The following is a 20,349-nucleotide window of genomic DNA, read 5'->3' as shown; positions in this document are numbered from 1 at the left end:
AAAACAAATTTGGAACCAGTAATTTGTGACATATTCTTATATCATGAAATTACTTTACTTTTTTCATGAGTTTAAATTTAATGAAGTTGGTTGTGATGTACTAAAAAGAAGCTACTACAACGTTCCACAGCTGCCTTTCTTCACAGAAAGAGATGAGCAGTAAGTTGGAGTGTATATTTTTTGGGTCACACTAGCAATATATTTTATCAAATTTCAGCACTGTGTAGAATGCCTTGATAAATTTTAAATCTAGGGTTTATTTTCATAATTACATTGAAATTGCAAAATATTATTGAAGAAAATGGCAAAATATTGCTCAGATTTTGCATTGAAAATAAGTGATGTCGTCAATGCCGATATATCCTCCTCAGCTGCATGTGTGTGCAGCTGCTCTAAGAGGCTACACGATCATCCATTCCTAGCATTGACTTCTGCTTCTGGAATTCGCTACTACACATGGCCCTTCGAACACTGATGCTGTCCTTTATAAATGAGCAAGTCAGACAGCAACTTGTACAGCCACAAATGTACAATTAAAATTAAATTGCTGACAGAGTTATCCTGCTGTACCGGAAAGTCTGCTGTACTGGTTACATGCAATTCTTGATTATGGCCAAGCAAGTTCTCTGAAAATTAACCTTTTATAATTAGGCAGTCTTGTTCCTTCAGAGTTTTGTTAATGTCAACTTTCTTTTCACTAACTACCACTCTTTTATTACTGCTGTCTCTTTTATTTCTCCCCCCTTGATTATATTCTTCTTACCTTTATTTTACTCTCTCCACACAAATTAACTGTTCTAATGGATCCTCCTTATGCATACACTGCAGGCTAGGTGTTGGATGGTACTGTATTGAGATTAGCAAACCTGACCCCATCTTAGCTTCTCCTAAAACTTTTAGAAGTGGGTGGCCTATAATTGGGATTGAGATTGATAAGCCTTTGATCTCCCACCTGACTCAAACCCAGCGTGTTTCTGAGGTGAAGAGGGGCATTTTAATGTCTCAGTAATGATTCTGCCATCTAGTTAAGACCACTGGGCAAGAGTTATAGTTGGGGGAAAGGCAATTACGATGGGATTAGGCAAGATTTAGGGAGCATAGGATGGGGAAGGAAACTGCAAGGGATAGTCACATTAGAAATGTGGAGCTTATTCAAGGAAAAGCTCCTGTGTGTCCTAGATAAGTATGTACCTGTCAGGCAGGGAGGAAGCTGTAGAGTGCGGGAGCCATGGTTTACGAAGGAGGTGGAATCTCTGGTCAAGAGGAAGAAGGTGGCTTATGTTAGGATGAGATGTGAAGGCTCAGTTAGGGCACTTGAGGACTACGAGGTAGCCAGGAAAGACCTAAAGAGAGAGCTCAGAAGAGCCAGGAGGAGACATGAGAAGTTGTTGGCGGATAGGATCAGGGTAAACCCTAAGGCTTTCTATAGGTATTTAAGGAATAAAAGAATGACGAAAGTAAGATTAGGCCCAATCAAGGATAGTAGTGGTAAGTTGTGTGTGAAGTCAGATGAGATAGGGGAAGCGCTAAATGAATATTTTTCAACAGTATTCACTCTAGAAAACGACAATGTTGTCGAGCTGAATACTGAGATACAGGCTACTAGACTAGGTGGGATTGAGGCTCACAAGGAAGAGGTAATAGAGATCCTACAGAGGGTGAAGATAGATAAGTCCCCTGGGCCGGATGGGATTTATCCTAGGATCCTCTGGGAAGCCAGGGAGGAGATTGCCGAGCCTTTGGCATTGATCTTTAACTCGTCATTGTCTACAGGAATAGTGCCAGATGACTGGAGGATAGCAAATGTGGTTCCCCTGTTCAAGAAGGGGAGTAGAGACAACCCTGGTAATTATAGACCTGTGAGCCTTACCTCAGTTGTTGGTAAAGTGTTGGAAAAGATTATAAGGGATAGGATTTATAATCATCTAGAAAAGAATAAATTGATTAGGGATAGTCAGCACGGTTTTGTGAAGGGAAGGTCGTGCCTCAAACTTTATTGAGTTCTTTGAGAAGGTGACCAAACAGGTAGATGAGAGTAAACCGGTTGATGTGGTGTATATGGATTTCAGCAAGGCGTTCGATAAGGTTCCCCACAGTAGGCTATTATACAAAATGCGGAGGATTGGAATTGTGGGAGATATAGCAGTTTGGATCGGAAATTGGCTTGCTGAAAGAAGACAGAGGGTGGTAGTTGATGGGAAATGTTCATCCTGGAGAGCAGTTACTAGTGGTGTACCGCAAGGGTCGGTGTTGGGTCCACTGCTGTTTGTCATTTTTATAAATGACCTGGATGAGGGCGTAGAAGGATAGGTTAGTAAATTTGCAGACGACACTAAGGTCGGTGGAGTTGTGGATAGTGACGAAGGATGCTACAGGTTGCAGAGAGACATAGATAAGCTGCAGAGCTGGGCTGCGAGGTGGCAAATGGAGTTTAATGCAGACAAGTGTGAGGTGATGCACTTTGGTAGGAGTAACCGGAAGGCAAAGTACAGGGCTAATGGTAAGATTCTTAGTAGTGTAGATGAGCAGAGAGATCTCGGTGTCTATGTACACAGATCCTTGAAAGTTGTCACCCAGGTTGACAGGGCTGTTAAGAAGGCATACAGTGTTTTAGCTTTTATTAATAGACGGATCGAGTTCTGGAAGCAAGAGGTTATGGTGAAGCTGTACAAAACTCTGGTGCGGCCGCACTTGGAGTATTGTGTACAGTTCTGGTCACCGCATTATAAGAAGGATGTGAAAGCTTTGGAAAGGGTGCAGAGGAGATTTACTAGGATGCTGCCTGGTATGGAGGGAAGGTCTTACGAGGAAAGGCTGAGGGACTTGAGGCTGTTTTCATTAGAGAGAAGAAGGTTGAGAGGTGACTTAATTGAAACATATAAAATAATCAGAGGGTTAGATAGTGTGGATAGGGAGAGCCTTTTTCCTAGGATGGTGACGGCGAGCACGAGGGGGCATAGCTTTAAATTGAGGGGTGAAAGATATAGGACAGATGTCAGAGGTAGTTTCTTTACTCAGAGAGTAGTAAGGGAATGGAACGCTTTGCCTGCAACGGTAGTAGATTCGCCAACTTTAGGTACATTTAAGGTGTCATTGGATAAGTATATGGACGTACGTGGAATAGTGTAGGTTAGATGGGCTTGAGATTGGTATGACAGGTCGGCACAACATCAAGGGCCGAAGGGCCTGTACTGTGCTGTAATGTTCTATGTTCTTTCAGGCCATTTGCCTTCCTTGTTTTTGCAAAGGTCCCCACTAGAGGGCACAGTTCTCTTAGATTTCTGATAACAGCAAATTCCAGCCAAAAAGCCAGTAAGAAGTCTGGGCAGCTGTGGTAAAGTTCATTAATCACTGACCACAAATCTGTGTGAATGAGGTTTAAGTTTCAAAAATTACAAACATCTAATTTTACTACTAACAAAATAACAGTAAGCTAAAAATTTTTAGCTTATTTCCTATAACTGTTGAATGGCACAGCAAATGAAAAGTTTTAATTGATATTAAGAGCTTCCTTGTGTGATATGAATATACAGTATAGAATAATAATGTATGTTGTTGCAAAACAATCTGTTAACTGCTCGTGAACAATGCATTAATAAAATAGTTTTGCACAGTCTTATGGTGCTGTTGCTTAAAATGACCAATTACAGCTTTAATAAAACTTTGCCATATTTTCATAAATTCCCTTCCTAATAGCATCCTGGATCTGCAACAAATGGACTACAGTGTTTCAAGAAGGCAGCTCACCACCACCCTGAGAGCAGTTAGGGATGCTTACCCAGCCAGTGATGCCCCCTTCCCATGAATCAGTTTTTAAAAAAATACATTATAGGAAGCCTTTATTAATCTATTTGTAATGATTGATTTCCATCACTTATAGCTTAAGTATTAAGATACACAAAGATGCGTACATCTGTTTATTAATCTTGAATTGAAAGAAATACTTTTTTTTTAAAAACAAGGTTGAAAGTGAACGGAAAAAAGTAAAGAAGCTGGTTGAGTTTAAGCGGTCAGTAGAAACCAGACTGGCTCAGGAAATGAAAAGAAACAATGAGCTTCAGAAAGAACTAAATCGGTATGACATTCAGTTTTGCAATTTGTATTTAGACTGTTTTCAGAATATCTTGTATGTATCATGCATTTCCAGGATCAGGCTGCTTTCTGTAACTCTTTATCATTTTGGCACACATACTTGTCCAGTTCAATGTAATTAATCATTTTACCTATCTCCACAAGCCCCCTCAACTTGATCCCTATTTTGAATGGCTTTTTTCTGCTGTTGTATAGACTTCTTTGATTCTTAAGCCTCATCTAAAAAGGAAGGAAGCAATGTTGTATTTGGACGTAGGTTGAGATCATCTAGCTACAGTAGTGATAACATAATTTAGTTTCAGAATAATTAAGAAAAAAGACAGGAAAATTATAAACTTAAAAAGACTTACTGGGGAGAAACTAATTGCAGTGATTTAAGAAGGGATCTGTCACGGATTGGAACCGGCGATTCTAGGATGGAGAGGTTCAGAACAGTCATGGAGTCTTGGAAGAGAAAGATGCCCCACTTGAAATCAACTTTCTTTTAGAGATAAAAGCCTTCCAGAGCTAAAACCCTAATAATAAAGAATATAAATGTTAGAATAAAACAGCACAAGGATACTAATGACAAATGTCAGGAGTGAGATTTGAATAATAGCCAGAATAGAACTCCATACAGGAGGCAAAGAGAGGTTTACAAGGTTAGCATCTTAGATGTTTTGTAAATGTGAGGTCTAAGTGTTTTGCTAGGGAAAGATTGGGTCTATTAAGGACCTAAAAGGAAATCTTCATGGAGAGGCTGAGGATGTGGCAAAAGTATTAAATGAGTCATCTGCCCTCACAAAGGAAGCAAATGATGCTAAGGTTAAACCAAAAGAGGAAAAGGAAATGATGGGACAAGACAATAATAATAGATAGAAAAGAGATACTAAAAAGATTAACATTACTGAAAGTTGGTAAGCTTGCTGATGTAGATGAAAGTCAGGCTATGCTACTGAAAGAAGCAAAGGTAGAAGTAGCAGAGACATTTATCATAATATATCAAGCTTTATTCAGTTGAGGAGAAACGGGCCAGTTAGCCTAACGTCAGTGGTGAGGAAGTTATTGAAAATGAATATCATAGACAAAATAAACTTTTTACTTTGGAAACCCAGCACTTAAATGTGGACAGCTGCATGGATTTGTGAAATGTGCATTTTCTTTGACTGCCGAATTCTTGTATCAGAAGATGTTGATGTGAAAGATAGTACAGTAGATGTTGTGTACATGAACTTTCAAAAGCCTTTTGACATAGTGTGCAAAGGCTTCCTATAAGTGAAAACCTGCTCAGTTAAGGGAAAAGAGTAGCTGAATATAAAATTGCTCAGTGACAGGAAGTGTTGTGGTAGGTGGAGGTTTTCTACATGAGATGATGATTCACAGGTGATGTTTACTATTTTTATGAATTCTGTGAAATTTGGGCTAAAGAAGCAGCATTACAGGCCCAGAGTTTTGTATGGCAATGTTGGCAAAACTATCAGTCTTTTTTTCATCAGTACTCCTCTGAAATGAAATGCTGTTTTGGGAATCTGCACATTCAGAAACTGCTGTCAGCAATTCAATGCTCCGTTAAAAGTGGCACTTTTGAGGCATCCCCACCATTCAATTCAAATTCAATTTTACTTTTTTGCTGTTAATCTGTGTAAAAGCCCTAGAAAAATGTGCATCTTGCTGAATGAAGCATTACTTGGTTTTTAACAGACTAAACTTTTAATTACTGTTAAACACCCTCATTGACCTTGAAAGTTAACTTTCTATTTGTTCAATATAAAATATCTCCATTAAGATAAAACTGCATTTTAGAATGAGTTTTCAAAAGTTTGAGGGTATTTTAGCTTCTGTATTCATTCAGTTACTCATTTCGCTGTCTGAAATTTAAAATTTAAAAATTAGGGATAATTAGTACTTTTAATTTCCTGGTTTGCCATCTTTGAGAACATTTCATTGTGATTGGTTGCTTGTCCCTGTTTGCTGACATTGCTGCTTTTAGACTCCTGGAGATCTCCTTATTTGAGTTTGGCCTCTCAATAGGAAATCCACTCCACAAAAATTGCTATATTTTTCCAGACCACTTTCTTTAATGTCAGCAGCCTAATGCCATTGTTTCACTGCTGATTGCACATTCAGGTCCATAATGTTTGGTGATCAATAGAATTTAACAAAGTTGTAGATACTGATGTAGTTGTCAGCTTGAAGATGACATCGGATTGTGACATGGCAAACAGCATTCAATTTGAGGACAGATGTTCACGGGTAAAAGTACAGCTGGAAAATAGGAAGCCTTCAAAAATGACATAATCCAAGTCAAGAGACAGTATGCTCCTCTTAAGGCAAAGGGCAAGACTGTTAGTTTTAGGAATGCTGGATGAGTAAAGAAATTGAGGTTTTGTTTAAGAATAAGAAGGAAGCATATGTCAGGCTATTGAGAGCAGAGATCGAGTGAATTCCTAGAGTATAAAGGCAGTAGGTGTATACTTAAGAGGGAAATCAGAAGGGTAAAAAGGGGATGTCAGACAGCTTTGGAAAGCAGGGTTAAGGAGAATCCAAAGGGATTCTACAAATACATTAAGGACAAAAGGGTAATTAGGGAGAGAATAGGGCCCCTTAAAGATCAGTAAGGCCACCTTTGTGTGAAACCGCAGTGGGGGGAGATACTGAATGAGTATTTTGAATTAGTGTTTGCTGCAGAAGATAGAGAACATGGGGAGGTAAATAGCAACATTTTGGAAAATGTCCATATTACGGAGGAGGTGGTACTGCATTTCTTAAAATGCATGAAGCTGGATAAATCCCTGGGACCTGATCAGCTGTACTCCAGCCAGGGAAGTGATTGCTGGGCCCCTTGCTGAGATATTTGTCATCATTAGCCACAGGCAAGGTGCTGGAAGACTGGAGGTTGGCTAATGTCGTGCCACTACTTAGGAAAGGTGTTAAGGAAAAACAAGAACTGTAGACTGGTGAGCCTGATATCAGCGGTGGACAAGTTTTTGGAAGGGATCCTGAGGGACAGGATTTACAAATATTTGGAAAGGCAAGGACTAATTAGGGTTAGTCAACAATGCTTGGTGGGAAATTGTCTCTCATTAACTTGACTGCGTTTTTTGAGAAAATAATGAAAATGATGAGGGCAGAGCAGTGGATGTGATCTGTGTGGGTTTCAGTGAGGGCATTCGACAAGGTTCCTCATGATATACTGGTTAGCATGGTTAGGTCACATGGGATACAGGGAGAGCTAGCCATTCGGATATAAAACTGGCTCAAAGACAGAAGTTGGCGGTGAAGGGTTGGTTTTCCAACTGGAGGTCTGTGACCAACAGTGTGCCACAAGGATCATTGCTGGGTCCAGTGCATTTTTTATTGTTTACGTAAATGATTTGAATGTGAATGTAGGAGGTATGTTTAGTAAGTTTGTAAACAATACCAAAATTCGGTGTGTAGTGGACTACAAAGAAGGTTACTTGGAGTAGAACAAGATCTTGATCAGATTGGGCAGTGGGCTGAGTGGTGGCAGATGGAGTTTAATTTTGGTGAATGTGAGGTGCTGTATTTTGGAAAGGCAAATTAGGGCAGGACTTGTATACCTTTTTAATGGTAAGGTCCTAGGGTGTGTTGCTGAACAAAAGGACCTTGGAGTGGAGGCTCATAATTCCTTGAAAGTGGAATCACAGGTAGATAGGATTGGGGGAAAAAGATTTTGGTATGTTTGCCTTCGTTGGTCAACGCATTGAGTATAGGAGTATATGGAAGGCCATGTTGCGGTTGTACAGGATATTCGTTAGGTTGCTGTTGGATTACTGTGCGCAATTCTGGGCTCCCTCCAAAGAAAGATGTTGTGGAGCTTAAAAGGATTCAGAAAAGATTTAAAAAGATGTTGCCAGAGCTGGAGAGTTTGAGTTATGGGGAGAGGCTGAATAGGCTGGGGCTGTTTTCCCTTGAGCATCGGAGGCTGAAGGGTGACCTTACAGAGGCTTATAAAATCATGAGGGGCATGGATAGTGTAACTAGACAAGGTTCTTGCCGTTTGGTGGGGAGTCCAAAACTAGACAGCGTAGGTTTAAGGTGCAAGGGAAAGCTTTAAAAGGGATCCAAGGGGCAACATTTTCACACACGGTGGTGTGTCAATGTAATGAGCTGCCAGAGGAAGTGGTGGAGGCTGGTACTGTTAGAACATTTAAAAGGTATCTGGATGGATATATGAACAGGAAGAGTTTAGAGGGATACAGGCCAAATGCTGGTAAATGGGATTATATTTATTTAGGATATCTGATCGGCATGGATGAGTTCGACCAAAGTCTCTGTTTCCGTGCTGTACATCTGAATGACTCTATGGCACAATAAAAAGTAAAGTGCTGTATTTTGCCAAGACTAATATCAAAAGATAATGTTCCATAAAGAGCATACTTTTGAAAAGTGTAGATTTGCAGACAGGCCTTGTTTTCCATGTGTTTCTCATGCAAAACTGGAAGCCCTATATAATTTTAAATGGTAAATATTGCTAAATGTTGTAAAATATACAACTTCTCTTGTTTATTTTGTAGAAAGCCACTCTTTTTTATTTAAACCTTCTATCCCCATTTTCCCATTCTCCAATTCCCCATCCTACCTTTCATTGCTCAGACTTTGCTTGTATCCAGTTCAATTTTTATGCAGATATTTGAAAAGAACTTTCAGTGCTGTTTCTTTTAGGGTGAGAGCTGGGTCTGGGCAGGATGCTCTTTACTGGGTCAGTGTGGACTTGATGATGGGCCAAATGGCCCCACTGTCAGGCTTTTATTATTCTGTAATTCTTCCTGAAACATCTCGGTCTGATTTTTAATTTGCTTTATGTTAATTCAATTGGAGAGTTAAATTGAGTTCACTTTTTCTACCTTAAAGACCACGTATATTGTTTTCTTGTTACATATATTCCAGATTATAGGCAATATAACTTGAAGTGCAGAGTAGAATCTCGAGTAAAGGTCATATTAAGATAGTAGATTAATTCAATTCGGGTGATAATGTTTGTTATGCAGAATAAGAACACTGTTGAAGACCACCAAAAAGAAGCTGAAGGATTATGAGAATGGACAAATCGTCAGTCAACTAGGTGGTATTCAGGAACAGAATCATGAACACACTGAATCTGAAACCACTCTTAACAGACTGAAAACAAAGGTGGGACCATTTATTTCCCAAATTTAATGGTATAGTGCATATAATGAATTGTACTGGTGCTATAAGATGTTATGCCTTGAGTAATGTACAGTTTAAAGACAGATATTCCATTATGAATATAAATCAAAGAACTGTGGGTGCTGAAGATCTGAAACAAAAAAACCTTTGGAGAAACTTGGGTCTGACAGCATCTGTAGAGAGAAAAGAGAGTTGAATTCCTGGTCACCTCATGTCAAAAGCAGATCAGATAAATCATGCCAAATTGTCCTGTTCACTTCCCAGTATTCAGCTGAACAGCTGAGTTGGCAAAATCGTAGGATCAGGAAGCTTACTTTGCACTCAGAAAATTGTGACAGGTTGTGACATCAGTACTGTTGTTATTCGCTTCTTGGTCTCAGTCTAAAGATTTTATTATTCTTGGTAAATCAAGAAATCTTGGATAATTAAATTGAAATCGTAAAATCGAATCATTTTATTCAGCATTGTTGTTTAAGATCAAACATCAGACTGAGATCCCATCAGCTGTCTCTGATGTAAAAGATCCCAGGGTTCTAGCTTGAAACGGAGCAGAGCAATATCTAGGTGTAGAGCTGGATGAATACAGCAGGCCAAGCAGCATCAGAGGAGCAGGAAAGCTGACATTTACTTCAGAAGTGTCCAGACCCAAAACATCAGCTTTGCTGCTTGGCCTGCTGTGTTCATCCAGCTTTACACCTTGTTATCTCCGATTCTCCAGCATCGCCAGTTCCTACTATCTCTGGAGCAATATCTAAAGTGCCTTTGCCAACATTTATCCCTAAATTAACATTACAAATCCAAACTGTAGCTCATTTGCATTCTCAGAATTATTTACTATGGTGCTTATTTTGGAATATCTATGAATTTGGATAGCATTCCCTATGTGGCCCTTTGTCCAGATTTTTAGTGCAATTTGTTAACAGAAGCAGTACCTTCCAGAAGCAGAATCCTGCATAGTGCTGCAACCTATACATCCAATATATACATCTAGATATGGTAAACTGAGTCGCTGTTCATATCTCTAACTAATCTCAAATTATTCAGGGATATTAAGAAGTGACTTGCATGTATAAGTACATAAATTTGGAGCTATCAAGTTTCATAAATGTCATGAAGGAGACTCTTAAGCTATTTGTAACTTATGTTTTCCATATCTCTCAGATTGAAGAGTTATCCCAGCAATTAGAAACTGAAGCTGCAAAAGGTAGGCATTTGGAATCAACCAATCAAGAACTTTCTGCGCAAGTTGCATCCGTGAAATTTCTACAGAAAAATCAAGACCGGCTAGAAAAGAGAAAACGCCAGCTCGAGGAAGAAGTAGTCAGTCTGAAGCATCAGAATGAAACTAATTTGATGAACTACAGTCACATAGAACAATACAAGAGGGAAGTAGAGGAACATGCTCGTAAGGAAATCAAACAGAAGCTGGAAGAAGTCAATTTATTCTTGCAGGTGAAACTGTTTGTTTTTGTATGGGATTTCACGTTGAAATCACTACAACTTATCCTCCTTGAATCAGAATCTGTGCTGCTATTAATGGTTCTGCAGTCTGATCACTTAGTGTGTAGTTGCATATCTTGTTCATACAAGTTTCAGTTGCATGTACAGGACACTGTTATGCTTGCTCATTCTACCATCTGTGGATGTCTCAGCAAGTGAAAGTTCTTAACAAGCATCAGAGACCATCTAGTCACCATTCAGCAAAATCTGAGCCTTTTTTTTTCAGCGAGCTGAACCGAATAAACTAAAGGTTGCTGTGAAATAATTCTTAGAATGCTTAATTCTGTAAAGGAATTCTGTGTCCATGGGCATAAAATAGGTCTCCTGCCTGCAAAGAGCTCACCTGTAATACAGCTCTTTGCATTAGTTTTGCGTCTCTCATAAGGATCATGTTCTGAGAAAGATACTTTTAATTGCATTTGATTCAATCTAATTCTATGATTATTGATGTTAGTAACTTGTTTCTAATTCACTCTGCTTATGATTAGTTTTAAAAATATGATCTAACAATTTTTTGCCTATTGGAGAGAACAGGAATATGTAGTAGGCAACCTATGAATTGTCCAGGAGACAACCAACAATCAAAAGGCCCCTTTCACAGCATACCTAAAACTGTTATAATTCATACTATAGCAGGAGAAGTTAAAATTCTTCTTTCCATGAACACAAAATGCTAAGGAAAAAGCAAATTGTAACTGTATTGTACAATGGTTGAAGCATTTTGCAACAGAAACCAGCCTCAAAGTTTGCAACAAACCTCTAAAATAAATGCATAATTTTTATAATCTAGCCTCTCAACAAGACTGATAACTTCAGTTCTTTGAATTTATAGCCTGGTATGAAATCTTGCCATTTCTAAAAATGTATTATTTGAAATTAACTTATTTCAATGCAGTATTAAATTGATTCACTCTTACTGTTAAGACTCAACAGGCCTCCCAAGAAGCTTTGGAACAATTGAGAGCCACAAATGAAAGCACAATTAGAAGCCAGTTGGAGCAGAGAATAAAAGACCTGGAATTAGAGCTCAGTAAGCTTAGAACTTCACAACAAGACAGCATTAATCTGAAGGATTCTGCACAGTTGGAGCTTGAAAGATATAAAGAATTGTATTCAGAAGAATTAAAACTACGTAAATCCCTTGCAGCCAAACTTGACAGGTGAGGTATTTGTAAGCATCATCCCCAAGCTGGAATAGTTCAGGCATGTAAATGCATTATATAATGCTTCAAGTGAAGGACAAGCTAGTTATGAGGGTGAAAACAGCTCGGGCTCTTGTGCATAATTTCTATATTCAATTGCTGCTAGACACGCGCATGCATGGAAGCTAGATAATGAAATTGAGCTCATCATCTAGGTTAACACATATGAGGAACAGATGCCTGGGTGAAGTATTTGTAGAGCTACTGACATCAAAGTCAGCATTTCTAATAGGGAGGCAATGGCCTAGTGGTATTATTGCTATACTGATAATCCAGAGAGCTAGTTAATGTCCTGGGGGACCTGGGTTCAAATCCTACCATGGCAGATGCCGGAATCTGAGTAAATAGAATTCTGGAATTAAGAGTCTAATGATGACCATGAACCCATTGGTGCCCTTATCATTTTATATGGTAGTGGTCATGAATTTGGAAGGTGCTGTCTAAGGTACCGTTTAGCATTTTTGCAGCAAATCTTGTAGATAGTGCTGCTACTGAGTTTTGGTGACAGAGGGAATGAATGAATGTAGATGTGGAGCCAATCAAGGAGGCTGTGTTGCCCTGGATAGTGTCAAGGCAATGTTGTTGAGTGTTGTTGGAACTGTGCTCATCCAGGCCTGTGGGGAGTGTACCGTCATATTCCTGACTTCGCCTTGCTGGTAGTGGATGGGCTTCTGGGAGTCAGGAGGGGTGTTTTCCCTTTGAATTCTGCCCCTCTGACCTGCAGCTACAGGTACAGTATTTATATTGTTAGTCCAGTTCACATTCTGGTCATGGTAACCCCCAAGGTGGTGTTTAGTTCTTGAAAGATAATGAGCATGGAACTGGAACTCTCAATGTGCCAATCAATGTTTGGATTTTTACAACAAACCAGCCAATGCGAGCCAACTTGACAAAAGAGCTTGTTGTTTTAATCCTAGTTCGGCACAAGCATCTCTAAACCATCCCGTCAGGTCAGATTTGATGCCCCACTGCCTGTATGATCAGTCTATCCTGAATCCTCTGTTTCTTCTAGATCCTTGTATGTTTCTTCTTTTCAAATTCTTACTACATTAATGCTGTTAAAATCTCTGCTTGAATTGAATGTATAGCAAAACACCCTATTACTCATTAAGACTATTCAAAACAGTCTCCTCCTTTATGCCTTGGTCCTTCTAATAAGCGCCCAGGGAACTGTTGTACAGTTCTGGAAAATTCTGCAGGCTAGTGAGTTAGTTTTGAATGAGCTGTCCTGCCTGACTGCTGGACATCCAAAACTTGCCAAAGGCTGCCCTTTATATTTGAGATTGATTTACACTAAAACCTTTTCTTTTCATGGCTGTACATGGGGCTGATCAGGCTGGTTCTTGACCAGCAAATTTTCGGATATATAGGGCAGCTTATCACATGAGGTGTGCAGGATTTGCTTCATTTTCTTCTCTACTGCTGCCCTGCCTCATCATTAAAAAGTTGTAACTTGTTCCTTCACTGCTAGTTCATAATTCTGGCACACCCTTCCTAAAAACATTTGTAGGTACTTAGACTAAATTGAGTGTATTGGTTCAAGAAGACACCCCAACCAACATTACCTTAAGGACAATAAAAAATGGGCAAAAATGATGGCTTAGACAGCAAGGCCCACATCTCTGGAATTCTTTTCACAAATAGAAGCATGGTGCAGCAAGATGAATGTGTTATTACCATTTTGAACGATCGGTAGCAAGCACTTCACAGTTATAGCTTTAAATGCTGCCACATACTTCCAGGTGAGCTTAAAATAACTTTAAAGCATTTGCTTAGCGCACACAGAATATTGGTCATTTGATGTTGAGAAAACAAGACTCATGGGTGGATAACAAGGTGTATAACTGGATGAACACAGTGGCTAAGCAGCATCAGAGGAGCAGGAAAGCTGACATTTTCGGGTCTGGACCCTGCCATCCTTAGAAGAGGCTTCACAGTGGAGTTAAAATCGATTCAGAGATGGTAGGAACTGCCGATGCTGGAAAATCTGAGATAATAAGGCATAAAGCTGGATGAACACAGCAGGCCAGGCAGTATCAGAGGAGCAGGAAAGCTGACGGCTTTTTGGCCATATGGACACAATGTCTAGTCCATCAAATTTTACTTTGCATTTGCCTGAATGTTTGTGAACCTGGCTTTAAGAAGAATGGTGGCATTTGCTTGATCATCTTCCTGTTGAATCGAAAGGATCAAGCGGCATTGCTGATGGAATTTCTCCAGCATTTTTATGTCATGTTGCACAGCCCAGGTCTTGCTACAGTGCAAGACTATGGTGACAGTATCTACTATATGCCTGAGATTTTGTGACTTGTAGAACGTTTTATTGTCTATACCTGCTGCCATAATTTGTAGAGGTTTGAGTTGGTGCAGCTGGTCTGGTTTTGAATTTCCTCCTTATTGGGTTTTTAAGAGAAGTATTTGGCTAAGTATTTGAATATGTTCAACATATTCTAAAATTTCCCATTTGGCATTTATTGCAAGTAAAATGTTTTGCTGATAAATTGTGGGTTTCCAATGTACTTCACAGCAAATGAAGTACATTTGATGCGCAGCCTCTGTTTTAATGTAGATAAACAAATCCATCAATTTTCACAGAAGGCCTCAAAACAGCAGAGAGAAATATTTTTAATGGTATTAGTTAAAGTGTTTTTCTATCTGCTGTCCCAAATGTGGAGGATTATTCTTTCCTGCATGGGTCATAGCTGGTTGGTAATGAGATATCACTGTTGGTTGTGGCTTGACAGCCTATTAGCCGACTAAGCCACCCAAAAATGGACTCTTGTTACACAAATGGTACCTTTTAGGATCTTTTATTTTCACCTAAAAGAGCAAAGGGAACCACAATTTAACAGTGCTTGAAAGGACAGCTTGTCCAACAGTGGAACATTCCATTACTTCTAATGTGTCGGTCTAAATTAAGTGCTTCCTGAAAGAGGTTTTAAACCTGTGCATTTCTGATTCAGTTGAGAATGCAACCAGTGACCTATTTAACCAATTTCTGATTAATATTGCTTATTACTTACTTTCACCAAAAGTATATCAGGTTGCCTGTCACCAATTCAGGTACAGAATTTACATCAGTGAAGAGTGTCAGTCATTAACTTCAAATCTCTCTATGATTTGGAGTAGAAACTAGTGCCTCTTTAAAATTGAAAGTATCAACATGAATTATCATAATTCAATATTTTTGTGAATGACCAGTCGGGTTGAGAAAATTAGAAATGTGGAAGTTCTAGTATAGATGTCAAGTAACTTTATTGTCAGAGCTAGGTGTTGTAAGTGTGGCATGTGTAGGCAAGACATGCAGCCCAACAGCTTTTACTACACAGGCCACCAGCAAGCAACAAGGGCAGTGGGTACTTGCTCATGGGACTTTGCTATGCCATTGGGCAATACTTCTCTTGTTGGGGGGATCTTTAAATCAGGTCTACCCAAAATACCATACTTACCTCAGAGTATGGTCTGTTTGATTTCCTTGAGGACTGCCTATATGCCCAGCAGTGACCACTGCTCCATCCTCGTACTTTGGGACTACAGAGCTGGCCAGCCCACTTTGTTTCATTTAATTTTAACTCTTTTTAATGGTGCCTGGCACATTGTAAATTTCTCTTCAACTGAGTGGCTTTCATGGTCCATGTCAGAGAGCAATTAAAAATCAAACACATTGCTTTGGATCTGGAATTGCATGCAGGACAGACACTGGGTAAGCATAGCGGATTTCTCAATAAAGCTGTGAAAGTCCCACTTTGACTCTGTAAATGTTGTTTCTGCTGTAATATTGCTCTGCGGCAGTCTACTTGCAACTTTGTCGTCAGGGATAGGGAATGTGTCTCCACATAAAATCCACTCCCAAATGAAAACTACATATTTTGATTTACAAAGTGGGTGAATTTTGATAGGTACTGTTATGGTCCAAACGAAACCCCCTCAAAATATATTAAGAAGATAGTCCAGCGGTGCATTCTAGATGCAAATTGATTGATTAAACTACTCAACATTGAGCAAAACACACTTTACTTGAACTGTAGTATTAAAATGTAGACAAAATAAAAATAAAGTATTTGGCTTAACTATGATGCTATCAAATGCTTAACAAAATAATAGCTACATTAATGACTACTAATTAACCATGCCAATATAGTAACATTCCATAAACATACCCTTGGAAAAGGAAAATTTAGTAAAACAGATTGTCTTGGATACAGTTCTAGAAGAAGAGAATCCCCAGCTTTTAGCGATAGCAGAGTGAGGAATAAGAGCTTCCACGTCCAACATCCCAGCAACAGCTGAAAACTAAAACTAAAAATCCTGGTTCTGTGGGAGCTTGACCCCACCCATTCTGGCTGCTTCATTTGTACTGACGTTTTAACGCAAAACCCACCAAGCTGTTTACTCTAGCTTTAAGCAGATTGCTGAGCACCTCTATCTCAACCTTTCTTCATAAAGAAAGGGACAAAATATACCTCTTAAAGCCATAATATCATCACATCTCCTCTTCTCTTCCTCCCACCATTTTTTTAAAAAAAACTACTATCAATATACAAAATTGGCTTCATTTATTTAAAAAAACCTTTCGTCATATTATTAGCACACTACAATACATATACATTACAGATTCTAAACATGCACACATTCACTACTACCTACGATTTCAGTCCATTTTTTTTCTGCTACCAAAAGTTGTGACAGGCAATTATGTTTTCTAGTCCTGTCAAATTGAGTGGCTGCAATAATAAACTCCATCTAAACAGCCTTATTTTTCTCCTTTAATTTTTTGCTTAACCTTTTAAGGATCAATATATATAATTGCCTGAGACATACTACTGGCAATATAAATGTTATAACGCCAGTATTAAACTCGAGGTTGCCTTCTCAATTGTGGAATATTTCTGGAAAAATACCCAATAGGTCCTTCTATTGTCTTCTTGCAGGAGTACAGCACCAACGCCAACACCCACATCACTCGCATCAATAGACACCTTAAATGGTTTTGCATAATTAGGTGTGTCTAACACTGGGGCAGTGGTAAATAGCTTTCAGGCTGAGAAATGCCTTCTGACATTTATCCATCCACTGAAATTTTCTGTACCACTTCAACAAGTCAGCCAGTAGATCAACCACACATTAAAATTCGATACAAACTTCCAATAAAATCACTCAATCCCAGGCTTCATAGCACATCCTTCTTTGTTGATGGTATGGGGAAACACCTTTGTTTTCACATCCCATTGAGCCATCTGTCTGCGTCCAATAAGATGGATCAGGAATGTGAATTGGGATTTTGCGAACTCGCGCTTGGTCAGTTTTATCACCAAATCCGCCTCCCAAAGTTGATCAAATAATTGTGAAAGATATTCCAAATGTTCCTTCCACGTGTGACTAAAAATCACTAGATTGTCAGTGTACACCACACAATTGAGTAATCCTGAAACAACCTTGTTGGTTAGTCTTTGAAATGTGGCTAGAGCATTTTTCATACCAAATGGCGTGACTTTAACTGGTACAGTCCATTTTCAGTATCATGACAGCTTAAAAAAAATTTGTTCGCTCTTTCTGATAAAGGTACCTGTTAGTATCCTCTGAGTAAGTCCAACTTTGAAATATAAGTTGCTTGTATCACCTCAATAGTGCCCTCCAAACGTGGAATAGAATAGGAATCAGATTTTATAACTGCATTGACTTTGCTATTGAGCACATGTGGGTGAGCTCAATTTCGCTGCAACTCACATTGATTTTATTGTCTTTGAGCATACATTCAATCTCTTTTTGAAGCTGTGCTAACTTTCGAGTGTTACGTCTATAAGAATGTTGCTTAATTGGAACAGCATTTCCTATATCTACATCATGCATAATCTGAGATTTTGTTCTATCGGGCATTCTTCTCAAATAACTCATCTCACTCAATTTCCGTTCAATTTAAGCAGGCTCACTAAACCTTGCCTTTAATGGTTCACCTACCATTGGGAGTAACACCTAACAGTTTATTTCAACCAGAAAAATCTCTCATTTTTTGATCTTTTAACTCCTTTCTGTTTCATCACATGCTGTGCGACTTTCAAATGCTGTATAATCAACTCACCCCTTCTATTTAATCTTTCCCTATAATTTGACACACAGTCCAAATGTGTGGTCTCTGGAATCTAACTCACCAATTTCTCTTTAATTAACTTGTAGTCCTGTCATCTCGTGCCTAAAATCTAATTCAACTGGACTGAATTTAGTTGCTTCATTAGGTGCATCCCTAATTGAAAAACATGCTTCACAGGAGAGTAATAATCTAATTGCTCTATCATTGCATGTTGGTTTCTTAGATTGTCATAAAATTATTTTTAACACAACTGACTTTTCAGTGATGTTATGTAAGAGTCTAAACTAATGGGGTTTTTTCTGTTGAATTGTACAGAGAGCTGTGAAGGTATCCCATTTGTTTGGAATTAAGGTTGACATTTTAACCACTACTTCCGTTAATTTCCTTCTGCAGATCAAATGAGAGGTTAGCAGAAACCAATACTAAGTTACTAAACGAACGTCAACGTAGTAAATCCTTAATTGCTACCAGCATTATGAATGGAAGCTTTAACGCAACTCCTGCTCTTGAGATGGGTCAGCTGCAAAGCACAATGGGTAATGTCGGTAACCTGGGAACTTTCAACCGAAACCTAGGAAATACCTTCCTAAACCCATTGGAAGATGGAATATCCTCGACCAACAAAGTAGAGTCATACCTGGCTAAGGTCAGTTATCACACTATACTTCTCATGCTCTAGATTTGTGTTTCCTTCTTGAACACATTGCTTAGATGAAGGCAATTTTTTCCATGATCAATCAGAGAACAAAAGTTTTAAGTATAATCTTCTAAGAGAGAAAGTCCTATCCATTATATAGCTGATATTTTACTACAATCTTCATAACTCTTTACTTTTAGAGTTGAATATTAAGATTTATGCAAGTCATAGTGAAAGTATATTTTGCAAGCAAAACAATTTTTCAGTAAATTCTTGTGTCTTCAATACATTTCAAAACTTTGACTTAAGATGAATCCTCGTCAACGGATTTTTGTGTTATTGTGCATCAGTTATTAAAAATGTTCATCCCTCTGTGGTTGTGGAAATTATATCCCTTGAGCAATTTGTTTTTTATTTCAGAAAAAAAAGTTAACATTTTAATTTAATTTCTTAGTAATGTGTTCGTAGCTGTTGTGAATTTTCTGTCTTATGGAAGGTCCTTCCAGGAAAATTTCCAGGAGGAAAATTGTTCTATCTTGGCATAAAAGCCTCTTTTTTTGCCAAGAAATACGGAATACTACAAAGATGTTCTTGAAAATGTTCTGCAGTGATAACTAAGTTTTTACTATGTTAAATTGGAAGCCTAGAAAACAGAAAGCCCTGTGCCATACAGCAGAAGGCAAATGTTTCAAAAAACTTTCGATTTCTACATTTTGGGTTTTCAGTTTTAAAGTTCAGTTTGATTTCTACATAAATACTGCTGAATTGCTTGAAACTCCTTTTTTAAAAACACAAAACAGTGAATATAATCCTGAACTCTGAGGTCTGTACACTCACAGGTCTCATTTCTCACTTCTTCAGCTCCTCACTCAACACTCTGTTTCTCACCTATCTTCTATGCATCCAGATGCATAACAAGGTCTGTAGTCATGTGTTATTTGTTGACTAAAATTAATTGTGGTTGTGTTCTAAATTAGGGATCTCCTTTGTTTATTTCTGTCTAAACTGCTTCCTTTGGTCTGTGAAGTATATTCATGTCTGATAAAAGCATTAATTATACAAAATCTCTTAATGTTACATAATTAAGTATTGAACTTTATTAGCTTAAATCAGCAAAATGTAATGCTTGAATGCTTTTTGTTCTCCGGTAGTATAGGTCATTCATATTGTTAGAATAGACCAGGCTGTTGACCGGTAATGTTTCTTTCTGACATTGCATGGATTTGCAAGAAATATTTGCATATAGCATGGATTATGTTTTGATGTGAATGTTCATTGTCAAGCTGATTTCTGTTGTGTATTACTTTTAAAATCTCATATTACATCTAGTGACACTGATAACTAGCATTACAAACTTTATTAAACCGTGACTTAAGATATATTGAAGAATTGAGTATACACAAAGTGTACAAATGAGTTATAATTGCATGCTATTTGTGTTAATATTGGACAGTTTGTCTTTGATAACAAAAGAAAAGTAACTTCTTATTGATATCTGACCTTTATTTAAAATACTAATCCAACCAATGTAAAATTTAGAAATTAATATTTACAATAATTGAGATCCTCCAACTTTTTGTCAATAAGTATAAATTTATATAAAAGGATCAAAATACAGCAAAATGACAGTACTTAGAATAAACTGACCTAAAGTCTCAATACATTTAAATTCCTGTTGA

At 38.3% G+C, this 20,349-nt stretch overlaps 1 protein-coding gene across 12 annotated transcripts in view; it reads left to right on the top strand.

Annotated features, from left to right (window-relative positions):
* The window catches only part of si:ch211-272n13.3 (coiled-coil domain-containing protein 144A), a 140,181-nt gene that overhangs the window by 106,806 nt on the left and 13,026 nt on the right, over window positions 1–20,349 (top strand). For 6 of the 12 annotated variants that reach the window (XR_009446885.1, XR_009446888.1, XR_009446886.1 and 3 more), the window contains 6 exons: window positions 3,963–4,075; window positions 9,084–9,225; window positions 10,405–10,695; window positions 11,668–11,903; window positions 18,427–18,679; window positions 19,510–19,589. Coding sequence is in view for 4 of the 12 variants with exons in the window: in XM_059652448.1 (XP_059508431.1) it covers window positions 3,963–4,075; window positions 9,084–9,225; window positions 10,405–10,695; window positions 11,668–11,903; window positions 18,427–18,679; window positions 19,510–19,589 (1,115 nt within the window). In the remaining 8 variants the exon portion in view is untranslated. The remainder of the gene's footprint in view (window positions 1–3,962; window positions 4,076–9,083; window positions 9,226–10,404; window positions 10,696–11,667; window positions 11,904–18,426; window positions 18,680–19,509; window positions 19,590–20,349) is intronic. The other 6 variants (XR_007249325.2, XR_007249326.2, XM_048548498.2 and 3 more) reach the window with 3 other exon arrangements.

This window comes from Stegostoma tigrinum, chromosome 18 (genome assembly GCF_030684315.1).
Source record: "Stegostoma tigrinum isolate sSteTig4 chromosome 18, sSteTig4.hap1, whole genome shotgun sequence".
NCBI classification, from domain to species: Eukaryota; Metazoa; Chordata; class Chondrichthyes; order Orectolobiformes; family Stegostomatidae; genus Stegostoma; species Stegostoma tigrinum.
This window is presented reverse-complemented; position numbering and strand designations above follow the sequence as displayed.